The sequence below is a fragment of the Triticum aestivum genome, chromosome 3B (assembly GCF_018294505.1).
Source record: "Triticum aestivum cultivar Chinese Spring chromosome 3B, IWGSC CS RefSeq v2.1, whole genome shotgun sequence".
NCBI lineage: Eukaryota > Viridiplantae > Streptophyta > Magnoliopsida > Poales > Poaceae > Triticum > Triticum aestivum.
In genome coordinates this window covers 735,596,771-735,612,024 of record NC_057801.1, presented here as the reverse complement: position 1 = coordinate 735,612,024, position 15,254 = coordinate 735,596,771, and the positions used below count along the sequence as shown (strand labels likewise).

At 45.0% G+C, this 15,254-nt stretch overlaps 1 protein-coding gene across 2 annotated transcripts; it reads left to right on the top strand.

Moving 5' to 3' along the window:
* The first annotated feature begins 4,292 nt into the window (after positions 1-4,292).
* On the top strand, positions 4,293-8,363 carry LOC123072067 (phosphatidylinositol 4-phosphate 5-kinase 2). 2 transcript variants are annotated; one of them, XM_044495625.1, is made up of 8 exons: positions 4,293-4,973; positions 5,100-5,267; positions 5,381-5,546; positions 5,646-5,756; positions 5,860-6,053; positions 6,168-6,301; positions 6,420-6,516; positions 7,718-8,363. In XM_044495625.1, the coding sequence occupies exons 1-8, from the start codon at positions 4,561-4,563 to the stop codon at positions 8,028-8,030; spliced, it is 1,596 nt and encodes a 531-aa protein (XP_044351560.1). In that variant the 5' UTR covers positions 4,293-4,560; the 3' UTR covers positions 8,031-8,363. The 2 variants fall into 2 exon arrangements, with proteins under 2 accessions (XP_044351560.1, XP_044351559.1); XM_044495624.1 differs by having other exon boundaries at positions 7,709-8,363.
* The last annotated feature ends 6,891 nt before the right edge of the window (positions 8,364-15,254 follow it).

Here is a 15,254-nt window from a genome sequence, read left to right as displayed (position 1 = left end):
CATCCTTGCATGGTTGAATTGACATCGGAAAATGTTATGGCCGGAGTGTCACGCATGTGATGTGTAGCACTTGTCGTTTGGGGAAAAGAATTACTAGTGGGTACCCGATGAATGAATGGGATATTATTTTTCATGGTAATAAGTGTCTCGTTTATATCATCAAGATCATATTACAAGTCACGTACATATTGACCTGGCAAAACTGAACAAAATGCAGAACGCTGACTTTTGCACAAAGGAACAACGACCAAGATGTAAAGTTACAAACAAGACCGAAGAAATCTTTGAACTTGACATTAACGTCTATCACCTGCCTCTAGCACCACCACATCAGCCACTAAAGGAAAAAATAACGGTTCACCTTCATACCCGAGCTTGACGCGGCTCCATCGCCGATAAGCAACTTTGGGGACCTCCAAAATGGCTCACCAAAGGCGAAACCATTACCATTGAACGAATCAGAACGGGACAACATCCCAGATACACCATCGAACTCCAGATCTGTCACCCACATATGACTAAGACGTCGGAGGAGGAAGCCATACCTATCATCCACGTACCACTAACCCAGCACATGACCCATCATCTTCTAGATGTCGCCGATATAGATCACAATCTGCATGCGCTCCTGAACTACCTCCCAAGCTCCACGCCGGCGTTGGAGTGAACGTCATCGCAACGGCGGAGCCCAAGAACACATGTCCACCACGAGGATGTCGCCGCTGTCGCACCATCCTTACTTGAACAGACTGGATTCCATATCCATCCCCAACCATAGGACCAATCGCCTCACTGGAGTAGGCTCTATTCATCGCCACCATCGTCGCCGCAGAAGCAAAGGCGATGAAAAGCCTAAAAACTAAGCAACTTTTGCCTAAAACTATCCACACACGTGGATATGACGACCCCTCTCATCACCGACGACCGAGGTCGTCGGCGGAGGTGAGCCTCCGGAGGACGGCGGCGGTGGAACTCCCTGGCGGCTCAGGCGAGATCGCCTCTAGAATGAAAAGAACGATATGCGTCATGCATGGTCATCAGAGCATCTCCAACAGCCGCGGTAAGCGCCACGCGCAAAAATCTTGTTTGCCGCGCGCGCTTCGGCTGGTTTAGCGCGGCCGCCAGCGCTGGCTCCAGCAGCCGCGCTATAATGCAGCGCGCGCGCGCCGCTCCAGCAGAGCGCAAAAATACAGCGCACGCGCCGCACAAACCACATATACATTTCAAAAAAGAAGAGCAAAAATGATCAAACAAACAAAATAAATCAACAATAAATAGTTCAATTTTGTTATCGTTACAAGTAAAACAAATAGTTTATCGTTCAGTACAAGAAATAATGCAATAAACACAACAAATAATGCAGAAATCATGATGCTCTTTGTCGTCCATACCATGCCCACCACTCTTCAATCAGATCATTCTGAAGTTCATTGTGCGTTGCGGGACGCCGAATGGCATGATAGGAGGCAATAAAACGGGCTATCCTTTCAGCCCTCCGTCGCACTCGCACGGGATGTCCCAAGAGTTCATACTGTGAGTAGTCTAAATCTTAGCCACGCTCATTCTCGATGATCATGTTGTGCATGATCACACAAGCGTGCATGATGTACCAAAGCATTTGTTGATCCCAAAATCTAGCCGGTCCTCTCACAATAGCAAATTGTGCTTGCAAAATCCCAAATGCTCTCTCCACATCTTTTCTAGCCGCCGCCTGAGCATTGTGGAAATCAAGATATTTCTTACCTTCCGGCTTTTTCAACGGCTTCACGAAGGTTTGCCACTTTGGATAGATGCCATCCGCTAGATAATATCCATAATTGTACGTACGACCATTTGCTACAAACTGCACAGGTGGCAACTCACCGGTTGCAATCTTATTCATCAGTGGTGACCGGTTGACAACATTTATGTCATTCAAAAATCCAGGCATTCCAAAGAATGCATGCCAAATCCAAGTCTCCTGATCGGCCACCGCTTCAAGGATTATAGTGGAACCTTTTTTTGGCCATGGAATTGCCCATGCCATGCCTTTGGACAATTCTTCCAACTCCAGTGCATGCAATCTATTGAGCCAAGCATGCCAGGAAAGCTGCGCGCTTTGTTCATCGCCAATAGCCTTGTGGCGTCTTCAGCAATGGGAGATCTCAAATACTCCTCGCCAAACACTTGCACAATTCCCACTACAAAGCGCTTGACACACATGATGGCTTGGCTCTCACCCATAGCTAAGTGATCATCAACTAGATCAACCGGGATACCGTATGCCAACATACGCAAAGCGGCTGTCACCTTCAGAAAGGTGCTATGCCCGAGCTCTCCTGCGGCATTCCTCCTTTGCTGGAAAAATCGGTCATGGCTCGCTAGTTTCTCCGCAATGCGCCTGAACAAGTCGGTGCTCATCCTAAACCGGCGACGAAAATACGACTCCGGGTATGTGGGATTCTCCATGAAATAGTTCTTCATCAATCTGTTATGGGCATCAATCCTATCTCTCCAAATTTTCTCTCGACCCATAACCGAACCACCGTGCTTCCGTTTTTTTATCGATATGCATAGGTAGGATCATTGCAAGATCCTCCTCCTCTTCCATATCAAATTCTTCTTCGGAAGAATCAAACGACAAACTCATCTACAATGTTTAATACTATACTATAAAAACTACAATTCAAAACATGCCCCAAATTCATGAAGTTTGAGCAATGCATACCTTGTAGGCGTTTTGTCGAACACCTTGCGGGCGCGGCGCGGCAGCGAGTGCTCGGGCGCTGTTCCTCGGACGACGGAGGCGCGCGAGCGCCGGCGGGACTAGGAGGGGATGGGGCGGAAGCACGACGGCGCGGGGATAGGCCCAGGAAGCGCCTGAACGGTCGCCGGGGGGGGGGGGGGCGGGCGGCGACGGTGGCGCGGCCGAATGGGGGTGGAAGCGGGAGAGGAAGTGCGAGAGCGAGCGCTCGAGTGTGCCGCGCGCTGCAGCGGGCGGCCAAAATACACCGCGCGGGGCAGTGTTTCCAACAGCGTGCCCAACTCGTTTTAGCGCGTGCGCGGTTTTTGCGTGCCCGCTGGAGCGACCCGCCGCGTTGCGCGCGCACTAAAACCGACTAATTTGCAGCGCGGCGCTAGTATAGCGCGGTTGTTGGAGATGCTCTCATCAAATACGTACATAGAATACAAGGAGTACACGTATAGGTACTAACTTTTTTTTGAGTACATGTACATGTACTAACTACAATAATCAATAGTAATCACCAAGGACGGATCCTACCAGATGTTTTCCTCCTGTCACTGGCAGCTGGAACCCTAGTCGCCGCCAGGAGAGCCCAATCTTCCAGCGCCGTCCTCCGGCGGCTCCCCTCCGCTGGCGACCTTGGTCGTCGGTGGTGAGGGGGTCACCGGATCCACACGTGTGGATCGTTTTTACTCCCTTGTAGTCTAGGCTTTTAGGCTGTTCATCGCCTTTGCTTCGGCGACGATGATGCCAGCGCTGAATAAAGATTCTTCGGATCCTTCCTTGACAAGGTCATCGGTCTTATGGTTGGGAATGGATTTGGAAACCAGTCTATTCAAGTAAGGATGGCGTGGCAGCGGCGACATCCTCGTGGTGGACCTGTGTCCTCGGGCTTCGCCATTGCGACGACGTTTGCTCCAGCATCGGCGCGGAGCTTGGGAGGTAGTCCAGGAGCGGATGCAGATTGTGGTCTGCATCGACGACATCTGAAAGACGGAACATGTGCTGGGTTTATGGTTCGTGGATGACATGTATGATTTCCTTCTGCGGCGTCTTAGTCGCGGTGGGGTGTCAGATCTGGAGTTCAATGACGTGTCCGGGGTGTTGCCCCGGCCTGATTCGTTCAACAGTAAGGGCTTCACTTTTGGTGAGCCATCTTGGAGGTCCGCAAAACTGCATATCAGCGACGGAGCCGCGTCGAGCTCGGGTGAGGAGGTGATCCATCATTCTTTTCTTTAGTGGCTGTTGTCGTGGTGCCGGAGACAGGTGATGGGCGTTGGTGTCAAGCTCAGAGATGTTCTGTTATCTTTTTAGTTTTGTCCTGTTGGTCCTTACATGACTTGTATTTTATTTTTTTATGATATGAATGAGACATGTATTACCATGAAAAAAAAGACGGATCCTACCTTAGTTATTATCTTCAAATCAACCAATGAATGAATCAAATCAAATGACGATGATTCCAATCCAATCCAATCCCACTCTTAATATTTTTTTTTTGCGGGTAATCCCCCTCTTAATAGCTTGCTCCGCTAATCTCGTCCATGGTCGTCGTCCACACCAAAGCCTGACTCACCGCGATCTCTCCTCCTTTTCTTTTTTACTACTCTCTCCGCCGTCCTCCTCGATCTCTTCCCTCTCTGTTGCTTTGCTTTTGCCTTTTGCCTTTGGCTTTGCTAATGCTAATGCCAATGGTGATGTTAATGGCCGCCACCTCGTGGTCATGGTGACCTTAACCCCTCCCTCCTCGCTAAACCCACCCACACTGAACCAATCTTCCTCTGCTTCTTCCTTCTCATCTCTCGCTAATCAATTAACTAGTTCAGGCTGGAGCAATGAGGCGGGTGGCGCCCGCGACCGTCGCTTCTGCCCATGAAGGTGTCCACCAAGGCCACGACGGAGTCGGAGATGCCCACTCCTTGCCCAGCGCGCCGCACGGCTGCGCCTGCCCCTGCCGCCGCGGCAAGGCCACCGACCACCACGCCGTCGGCGGCAATGCCGGGGGCAACGTCAGCCGCTCGCCGGAGGCCAAAGCCCCCGCCTTGCCGCGGATCTGCATCTGGGACTCCGCCGGCGACGGCCACGTCCTCGAGGCCTCCGTCTCCGTGGCGTGGCCGGACGAGGCTGCCACCCCGCGCACCAATCCGGCGCCGCCGCCGCCGCCGCAACGGTGGAGGCGCCCCGGGAAGACCATCTCCAAGGGGCACAGGAACTACCACCTCATGCTCAACCTGCAGCTCGGCATCAGGCATGTCCATACTTTCTTTCTTTCCTTTTGTCGGTCCCTGATTCTCCATTGCAGACCTCATAAGATATACTGCCAATGGTGGCTACAGTTTTGTTGGCAATGGGCTGTGACCATTCTTGTGTGCAGGCACGCGGTGGGGAAGTCGGCGGCGAAGCCGATGCGGGAGCTCAGCCGGGCGGACTTTGATCCCCGGGAGAAGTTCTGGACGCGGTTCCCGCCGGCGGGCTCCAAGACGACGACGCCGCATTCCTCCTCCGAGTTCCGGTGGAAGGACTACTGCCCCATGGTCTTCAGGTCTCCGGTGCCTGTCCAATGCCAACTGATAGATAATCTTCAGTTCAGTCACTTGTTACTTCAACCTGCTCTGTAAACTGACTGCTTTCTTTTTATGTTGGTTTGCTTGACAGGCACATGAGGAAGCTGTTCGCCGTCGACCCGGCGGATTACATGCTTGCCATCTGCGGGGACGCCGCCCTGCGGGAGCTGTCGTCGCCGGGGAAGAGCGGGAGCTTCTTCTACCTCACGCAGGACGAGCGCTTCATGATCAAGACTGTCAAGAAATCCGAAGTCAAGGTAACACCAATAATATGCTGTTTCTTAGTTTTACATTGCTGTACACTGCTTATTTTTGGCCTACAACTCATCTTCTGCGGTGTTCTGCATGTTGTGTAGTTGTTAATTCGGATGTTGCCGAGCTACCACAAACACGTTAAACGGTACAACAACTCCCTCATCACAAGGTTCTATGGCGTTCACTCTGTGAAGCCATATGGTGGGCAGAAGGTGTGCAATCCTTCCCACAAGCCAACAACAACTGCCTTGGCTCCTTCCTAGTGTTGTTGACCGTTTCTTGGTTCATGACACTAGGACACATGTTATTTCGCAGGTGCGGTTCATCGTCATGGGCAATCTGTTCTGCTCGGAGCACCGGATCCATCGCCGTTACGATCTGAAAGGCTCCTCCTACGGTCGGAAATCCGACAGGTTTGAAGAAGAGACCAGCGATGCAACCACGCTCAAGGACCTGGACCTCAACTTTGCGTTCCGGATGCAGCGCTCTCTGTATAAAGATCTTCACGAGTAAGCTTTTCTGCCCTCCCCGGTGATGCTAGTGCAACTATATTGTCATGGTATAGTTGTTTTTCGGATGAAACTGCAGCACTGAGCCTTGCATGATGTCATTGTTTTCTTTAGGCAACTTAGGCGAGATTGCGCGTTCTTGGAATCGGAGGGCATCATGGATTACAGTCTATTGGTTGGAGTTCACTTTTGTGATGATATTACCCCTGCATCAAATATGGCATTATCTACTTTTACTTCTTCTCCTGGTAAGCAAGTTGGGTGTTACTTGAAGGAAGACATGATTCTGCTAAATTCTAAATAAGCACGGAATTTTGGCAACATTATGGGTTCTTTTTCGCTAACGTGAGCAATCATATTACCCAGAGCTTTCAGCCAACACGCTGTCGGCATGCCGAGTCAGCGTCAGCATGCCTGAGCCGTGCCTCTCAGCTAAAGATTTGGACAAGATGTCCGATCACTGGTACGTCATAATAGTGCTTGCACACATATGCATCTCTGTAGCTTCTTGACCCTTGCAGAATTAAATGAAATCTAGTCATAAATAGTACTGATAAACTGATAATCAAATAGAGACTGATTAAACTTTGGAACCTCTTTTGTCTATGTTAAGATACCTGTAAACATCATGTATCAGTGGCATGAAAATGAAATTTGATCTCACCCCTTTAAATATTTGCTAAACGACATGATACATTTTTTTCTGGACTTGCTATCTGTGCAAGATCCAATATGTTGCTTGCAGTATGAGCCGCTCTTGTTAAGCATAAAGAGTGAAGAAAATCTTTTCCTGAAATCTTGGCTTAGCCACTTTGAATGTTTTCTCTGTCAGAAAAAAGGTACCAAATGTGTCACTATCTCAGAACTCTACTGAATGGGCAACTACTTCCATGCTACTAGTACTTCTACTAGCACTTTGTACTACCAAAGCGACATGTTTAGTAATTCTTTGGATCCCAGAGCTTCAGTTGTTTGTCCCTCCACTATGAGAGCTTCAGTTACTAAATATGTCGCCTTTTGCAAATACATACATTAGTTCTAAGGGAACACATGCCTTATTTTAGTGACAAGTGCTACACTTAGTTCTTGCCTCCCTAAGATGTTACACCTGGGGTCGCATTGTCCGTCTCTTTTTTTATAAAACATGAGCTGTCACCATACATAGTTCAAACTTGATTGCTGTCGTCCCTAGTTTTCACATAGTGCATGTTCTGGCATCATTTGGATTGCTCGCCCCCACCTGTAATACCGAGATAGCAATACCCCTTAATTATTCTATCGTGTCATCGTTTTCTCTTATATGTGACTAATACCAACTGGACACTTGGCAACTCCAAGTTCATTTTTAACTGTTCTTGGAAAATAACTAGTACTACCTCCGTCCTGGTTTAATGGTCCCCATTGTATTCCGTGCTAAATTTTGACTATAAATTTAACTAACAAAATGTTCACGCATGTCAACAAAAATATATTATTGAAAACTATATCCAAATACGAATCCAACGATATAATTTTTGTTGACATGCATTAACATTTTGTTAGTCAATTTTTTGGTCAAAATTTGGCACAAAATATAATAGGGACCAATAAACGAGGACGGAGGTAGTAGTCGGCAACTCCAACTTCAGGTTCATTTTTAATCGGTCTTCTCTTAGGAACTTCAGGAAACCATTGGCCAGACTGGGCGCGCACCTGCCAGCTCGAGCGGAGCGCACATCCATGAGCGACATCAACCCGTTCCTCTCTGGCGGCGGGGGATTCTCATCGGGCCGGAGCAAGAGCTGGGGGGAAGCCTACGACGTCATCCTCTACTTTGGGATAATCGACATCCTCCGGGACTATGACATCAGCAAGAGGCTGGAGCACGCGTACAAGTCGCTGCAGACGGACCCCAGCTCGATCTCCGCGGTTGACCCGAGGCTGTACTCGCAGAGGTTCCGGGATTTCATGGGCAGGATATTCATCAAGGAGTGCTAGTGTACCACATAAGTTTTGATGTACTACGTACACATTTAGTGGCGTTACCACAGTAAAGAAGATGAGCATGAGTAGAGGGACATGGGGTTTGTAGTGGCTGAATTTTTGAGACACAGCCAGGGTTCATGGAGAGAGGAAGAGGTGGTGTCTGTAAATGGTTTGTTTGATCTGGTTAGTGAGGGGCAGATCCCTGCTTTTGTTTGTTAGTGCTTGTTTAGTCTCCTGGGCTGCTTTGCCCTATGTATATGTGTGTTGGTTGGAGTGAAAGGGAGACATGGTTGTGATTTTTATGTTTGATGAGAAAGAGAAGATGAGTCTGGTGTGAGCCATGGATGATGATATGATACTCCCTCCTTTCCGGTTTATAGGACTTACCTCAACATTTTTATTTTTCCAATTTAAAGGACTCATCTGCATCTCTAGTTTTCGAGGTGCATTAAATCTTTGCATGCAAGAATTAAAAAGAAATACACCAATGCATGTAATGTTCTTACTCATCTAGTGGCCAAGCATGCATGCACTGTAATTAATCCAAATTAATGCATGACTTTAATTGGGGGAGTTTTATAAAATACGAGATACATTCCTCTACTCAAAAAAATGCCTTGTTGATGAGATTTCATATTTGAGCCATATAAATCGGAAAGGAGGAAGTAGTAGGGAAGAAAGATCTTGTGTAGATACGCTCTGATGCATGGCACTGTCTCCTAGTTAAATTTAGCAGCATCTGGTTGTTGAGCCCTCTCTCCGGGGAGGCCATACAATTTGTAATATTTATTTTTTGTTGATATTGGGTTGGTTCCCCCATGGAGGAGTAGCTTTGGGTAGGGCACTGGTGCTATAGAAAGGTATGCATGAGTAGTATATGCTGGTGATGTGGATTAGTAAGTAGATGAGATCTTGTTTGTGATTAGCAGCCATAGTTTAGTAGTGGTGGTTAGGCTGATGTGGTAGGATAGGAGTAGCCATGTTGAATTGTTGGGCATTGGTCAGCGTGCCAACCAGTGGAAGGAAGGACCAGAGGGAGTTTGGTCAAAGTCCACTGGCAGGCAGGCAGGACCGAGTCACTTGCACTATTTTTAAGCCTCAAGTTGCTTTTTGTATAAGTTTTACAAATATTGTGAAGACCTATTTTGTTTTGAGTTTCTTTTTAAACATGGAATTTTCTTTGCACAACTGCATAGTAGTAATATATGATAAGTACTCTCGCCTTTCCTTTTACTCTGCATATAAAATTTATCTGAAGTTAAATTTCATGAAGTTTGAGCAAATTTATATTAAAAAATATCAACGTCTATAACACTAAACTTATATGCAATATGAAAATTAATTTCCTGATATTGATATCATACTATGAATGTTGATATTTTTTCCTATAAGGCTGCTCTAATTTTACGAAATTTGACTTCAAAGTTCAAATATATCTTATACGCAAAGTAAAGAAAAAAGAAGAAGGGAGTATGCATGCATGCCGCTCCAACGGCAGGTGGCAGGAGGCTAGTGCCTCCGCTCCTGTTAGTAATTTAGATTAGGTTCTTTTTGTCCTTGCAGGTAAGACGCTTAGACGGATGGCAACGCTTCTTCTTCGAGTTTGTCTTCTGAGCTCCAATCCTCCCCGAGTCCGTCCGTATGAGCGTAGTCATCGGAGCTCCGACGTAGATTCCAGCCGTCTCCTTGGGGCGGGGAGGTTAGGGTTTCTCGACATGTGGAGTGAATTGGTGTGAGGTGCTTCAGATCTATGTAAGGGTTCAACGATGATGATTGCGGTTCTAGGGCGATGGTCCTTAGGGGCACGTGCACAAAGACTTTCCGGCTGTCATCGACAATGTCAAGCCGACTCTTGTAGGGGAGCAGCGACTCGTTCTGGCGGCAATAGTGGTCATTCGGTGGTCTCGGGATCTAAACATAATTTTCATTATGTTCGAGACGATTTGTACTTCCGTTGAACTTTTATAATAGAGTTGATGCTTTTGGCAAAAAAGGCTAAGAACCGACAAATACGTGAATCTATAATTGCTCATATCTTATGCCTATGAGCACTTGAGAGATTGATACGACGGATCGTAAAAATTGACGAAGTCATCATAGACGACTTGTAGTTGACAGACACGTCATACCGTGTAAGGAATAACGCCGGGAAGCCCGCAAGGGATTAGTCCCGAGAAGGAGGGAAATTACAAAACTTCAAAAAATATGGCTTATCATGTTTTGAGAAATAAAAATACTAGTAGGAGTAGTATATTTTCTGGGTTATTATACATTCACTATAGTAAAATTTGGTGGTCATGTTTGAAGAAACACATTTCATATGGATGTCACTTTGTTTATTTTATATATTACCTCCGTCTCAAATTACTTATCTTGGATTTGCTTAGATACGGATGTATCCAGTACTAAAATATGTCTAAATGCATCCATATCAGTACAAATCTAAGATAACCTTCGTCATGGTTTATTAGTCCCTTTTGTAATTTGTGCCAAAATTTTGGCAAAAAATTTAACTGATAAAATGTCAATGCATGTTAACAAAAATCATGTCGTTGGATTCGTATTTGAACATAGTTTTCAATTATATAATTTTTGACATGCATGAACATTTTGTTAGTTAAGTCTATGGCCAAAGTTTGACACAAAATACAATGAGGTACTCCCTCCATAAACTTTTGTAAGACGTTGAATAATACTCCCTCCCTTCTAAAATAGATGATCCAATTTTATACTAACTTTAATACAAAGTTGGGTCATCTATTTTAGAATGAAGGGAGTAATATTTAATAAGGTGAAGAAAGTACATATCAACTCCAACTTGTCTGCGATATATATCGCCTCCGTCCGTCCTGTGCCATCCGAGTGTCGTGAGTGAGTGAATGAGTGTGCAGCTGAGCTGGGTTGGTTCGTCCCCCCTGTGGCCTCCTCCCCTTCCCCTTTCCCACTAGATGGAAAGTGCAGCTTGCCGCACCCCGCACCCCTGCCGGATGCGGTCATATCCAACCTCGCTATATGAAAGTAAAAGACCATGCACATCACTCCCTAAACATCAATTGGAAGAGTTTTCTCTTACACATTTTTTATATTGACAGCAAATGATAACTGGTAAGTAACTGAATATTTTCAGTAAAGCTAAATAGGTGAGTTTGATCAGGTATCAACCAAGACTGCAACCATTCTGTCTTGTATCTAAATAAACAGTGTAGGTGCAGATGATAGTGCTACTGCCCCCCCTCCCCCCCCCCCCCCCCCCCCCCCCCAAGAAGTACATATAACAGGACAACCATAGCTCACATAGCTAACAGAAGTACATATCCAAAAAGATAGGGAGCAGTATATATTCTAATAATATGAGAACGTAAATGTATCCCTTTCGGTATTCTCCCACATTCAACAAAATGAAAATCTGTAGCAGCAACTAAAAAGCGTGACTTCTTATCCATACACATCATCATTTCAACTTGTGTAAATAGTTCGTAAGATAGATGATCACATAATGGCTTTTTATTGTGGCACTCTTATCCATACCCATATCATTATTCCGACTTGTCTCTCAGCACCTCCAGTGCCGAGTCTGATCATCATGTTCTCAACTGGTTAGTTGAAGATAGGAGAAGTACTGAAAAAGGAAACATGCATTGGTCACAGTCAGGTATTATGACATGTTCCTATTTATAAGATGCATATTTAAAGTCCTTAGCATCTCCAGGAGCGACAAATGCCTTGTTCATCTCACAAACATAGTATTTTATGGCAGGGCTGGTTGAACAAATGAAAAGTTCAAGTTGCTTGATTGCACACAGGGAAATGTCCAATTCATCTACATAAACACATTCATGTCTGGAGATATCGAAACTACCCAAATGTGGTCATATATGTTTAGCACTTGATCTTAGTCCAACATATAAAAAATATTTCTAAATGTAAGCAACGGAGATTAGCGTGCTACCTCTTGTGAAGGTCCTGTCACATAGACACGGTTTGCTACATTTGATTTTGAACGTGATCATGTTCAGTAGAAGAGTCTACCAATAGTACATCATAATTTAACCTATATATGCAATTCTGAACTGTAAAAATAAACATGATCACATTCAAAATCTTTATTGGTTCAAAAATAAACATGTTCATGTTCAAAAATAGAGTTTCCTCGTGAGCATATATATAAATCAAAGATATGCATCAAGGACATACATGTTCATTTTTTCTCCTTTACAATTTGAACCAATAAAGATAAGATAGGTGAAAATGATGCAAACCCGACGCAACGAACATGGATGTTGAAGGTACAAAATAGGGATCAAAATATAGTGAGGCTTCTAAGGAAAATGGAAGGAAATAACCTTTTCATCTCCATCAGATTTTCCCCTTCTTCCACCAACGCTGCAAATTAAGCATTACAGAGAAGCACCAGACACCTCCAATAATAGTCGATCTTTATATTTTGCATATGAAGTATCCATTGAACGGATAAGCAAGGACATATACGCCATATACTCTGCACTCTAACATGCCCGAGGCAAAGACATCACGGGTTGGGAAAAAAAGGTAGAAAATTACAGCCTTACAGGGAATAAACAAAACCTAACTTGCCCCAAAACCATGGCATACCTTTGGTGACAGCAGGATGTAATTTCAGTCTGAAGAAACATACTGAGAGAATGATCATGATCATGCTGCAAACTAACACAACAGTAGCAATTATCGATTTCAAATTGCATTTATGCCTATCCCTAGTCATGTTGATATTTAGAACTCCCTGCATTTTGGTGAACTTAAACCATGTTGAACTTAATGTAAGTATAATTCTCGATCCAATGGCAACATGCTATGATCACCGCCACCATTTTTGTGGCACTTATAGGAAGATATTAAAATAGTATGTTTGACCATCAAAATAAAACAGTGGTATCTACATGTTCTATAACAACCTTGGGCATATTAAGCCACCAAAAGCCATTAGAAATGAATACAATAAGCATACAAAGACCACACTCTAAAATATATCTTTTTTAATCCAATGGCAACATGCTATGACCACCTGTATAATTTTTGTGGCACTTACAGGAAGATACTAAAGTAGCATGCTTGACCATCAATGCACTAACAATACAGTGGTAACTTATATGTTTTGTAAAATTAACCCCGTTATCAAAGTAACAGATACATCACTATCTTCCTAAAAAAAATATGTACCCGATATAACTAAACTATGGTTCAAATGTCTACTCCTCAAATAATCAGTACAAGTTATCTGGAATTAAGGAATCAAATGGTAAAGTGATAATAGGATAGGTAATATTGAGGAGGTTGATGGTAAGCTAGGTTTAGTGGGCTACCTTGATGGAGTTAGGTGACAGGCTGACCACCGTTCTTGTTTGGTTCCGTGCCAGCCTAGGCATAATGGCATCGCCTTCCTTGTGCGCGGAGGAGAGCCATAAATTGGTAACTCGACCAACTGCCTCAATCCTTCAAATACAAGAAAAGAGTTCATTTTTTAAATCTACTTCATTCATAAATTGGTGTATGGATTGCAGCAAAATATCAGAGGAGATGGTGGAGGAGAAGGGATGGCTCACCACTGCACCCCCATATCTGACCACCACCAAGCAAATTAGTTCAAGACGAGGGCACTAGCTTGACCAACATCAACGGCACGTGCCTGAACCACCAATAATGAGCAAATGAGAAGGAACTTCAACTCCTCAAGTTTTCTATTTCTTCTTGAGTTCTAAACAATTGAATTCTCTTTGCAAGTTTATCTTTCTCATTCATAGCCATTTATTTTGATTGCTGCACGTATGTTAGAACCTGTATTAAGACATTGCAGTTAGCAGATTCAAAGATAAGTTATTATCAACACACTCCTGGTTCAGAACTGTCAGCTAAAACCAATATGCCAAAGAAGCGATTATTAAACCAACTATCTCAAATCCCTAGAACAAAGAAAAAAAGGTCTCAGCCAACAATGCAACAAAGATAGCTTAAACTGGAGAGAGTATCCATGTCTGCTTAAAATATATTAGATGGGTGCCCATCACCGTTTACTGATTCCAATAGCTCATACTTCTTCTCTGCTTCAGTATTTGCAAGGGAATGACCCTGAATTCCTTACGTCGCAAGAGAATTATTGGCATGGTTACACACAATTATTTTACTTTCTTAACAGAATTATCTTTGATAAAAATGTCTATGCTCAAAGATCAATCTAACTACCCTTATAGCACATCTATCGCTACATATTAAAACAAATGCAACTTTGCTATGTTAAGCTCGGCACCATCCTTGTATTGCTGCCTGACAAAGCTTAGCCGAGAACTCACTACGCAGCCTCCTGTTGGATAAGTGAGCAACTATCTTTACTGAGGGCCAAAGGCCAGTACATATACATGTGAGTCAAAGTGCAAAAAATCCCTTATACAACGGGGATATACCGAAAAGGGACTATACACATCTAACACCCCCCCTCAAACTCATGGTGGATCAACAACACTGAGTTTGGAGAGGAAAAAGGTATGCTGCACTCGAGTCTGTGCCTTCGTGAAGAAGTCAGCCAACTATAACTCCGAGGGCACATAGTGAAGAGCGAGAGTCTGATCCTGCACAGCAGCACGCACAAAGTGGGCATCCACACCGATGTGCTTGGTGAGCTCATGCTTCACCGGGTCACGCGCAATACTGATAGCACCAGTACTGTCTGACAGTAAGGGAGTCGAGTAGTAGCCAACACACCAAAATCCTCAAGTAACCATCGCAACCAGATCACCTCAGCCGTCAACATAGCCATGGCTCGCAACTCAGCCTCTATACTCGAGCGAGAAACTGCACTCTGTTTCTTTGTCTTCCAGGCAATCAGAGAGCCACCAAGAAAGACACAATAGGCAGACAACGAGCGTCGATCAAAGGGATCACTAGCCCAGGTAGCATCAGAGTAAGCCTGGAGCTGAAGAGAACTGGAGCGAGGAAAGAAAAGGCGCTGAGAGATCGTGCCACGAAGATATCGTAGAACACGGAGGAGGTGACTATAGTGGACAGAGGTGGGGGCTGAAACAAACAGACTCAGGATGTGAATGGGATAGGAGATGTCAGGACGTGTAACAGCAAGATAGACAAGGCTACCGATGAGGTGACGATAGCGAGTGGGATTAGGAAGAGGGTCACCATCAGAGGCACGAAGCTGAACGTTGAGCTCCATAGGAGTCACAACAGTGCGGTCATCACTGAGAGCAGCTCAAG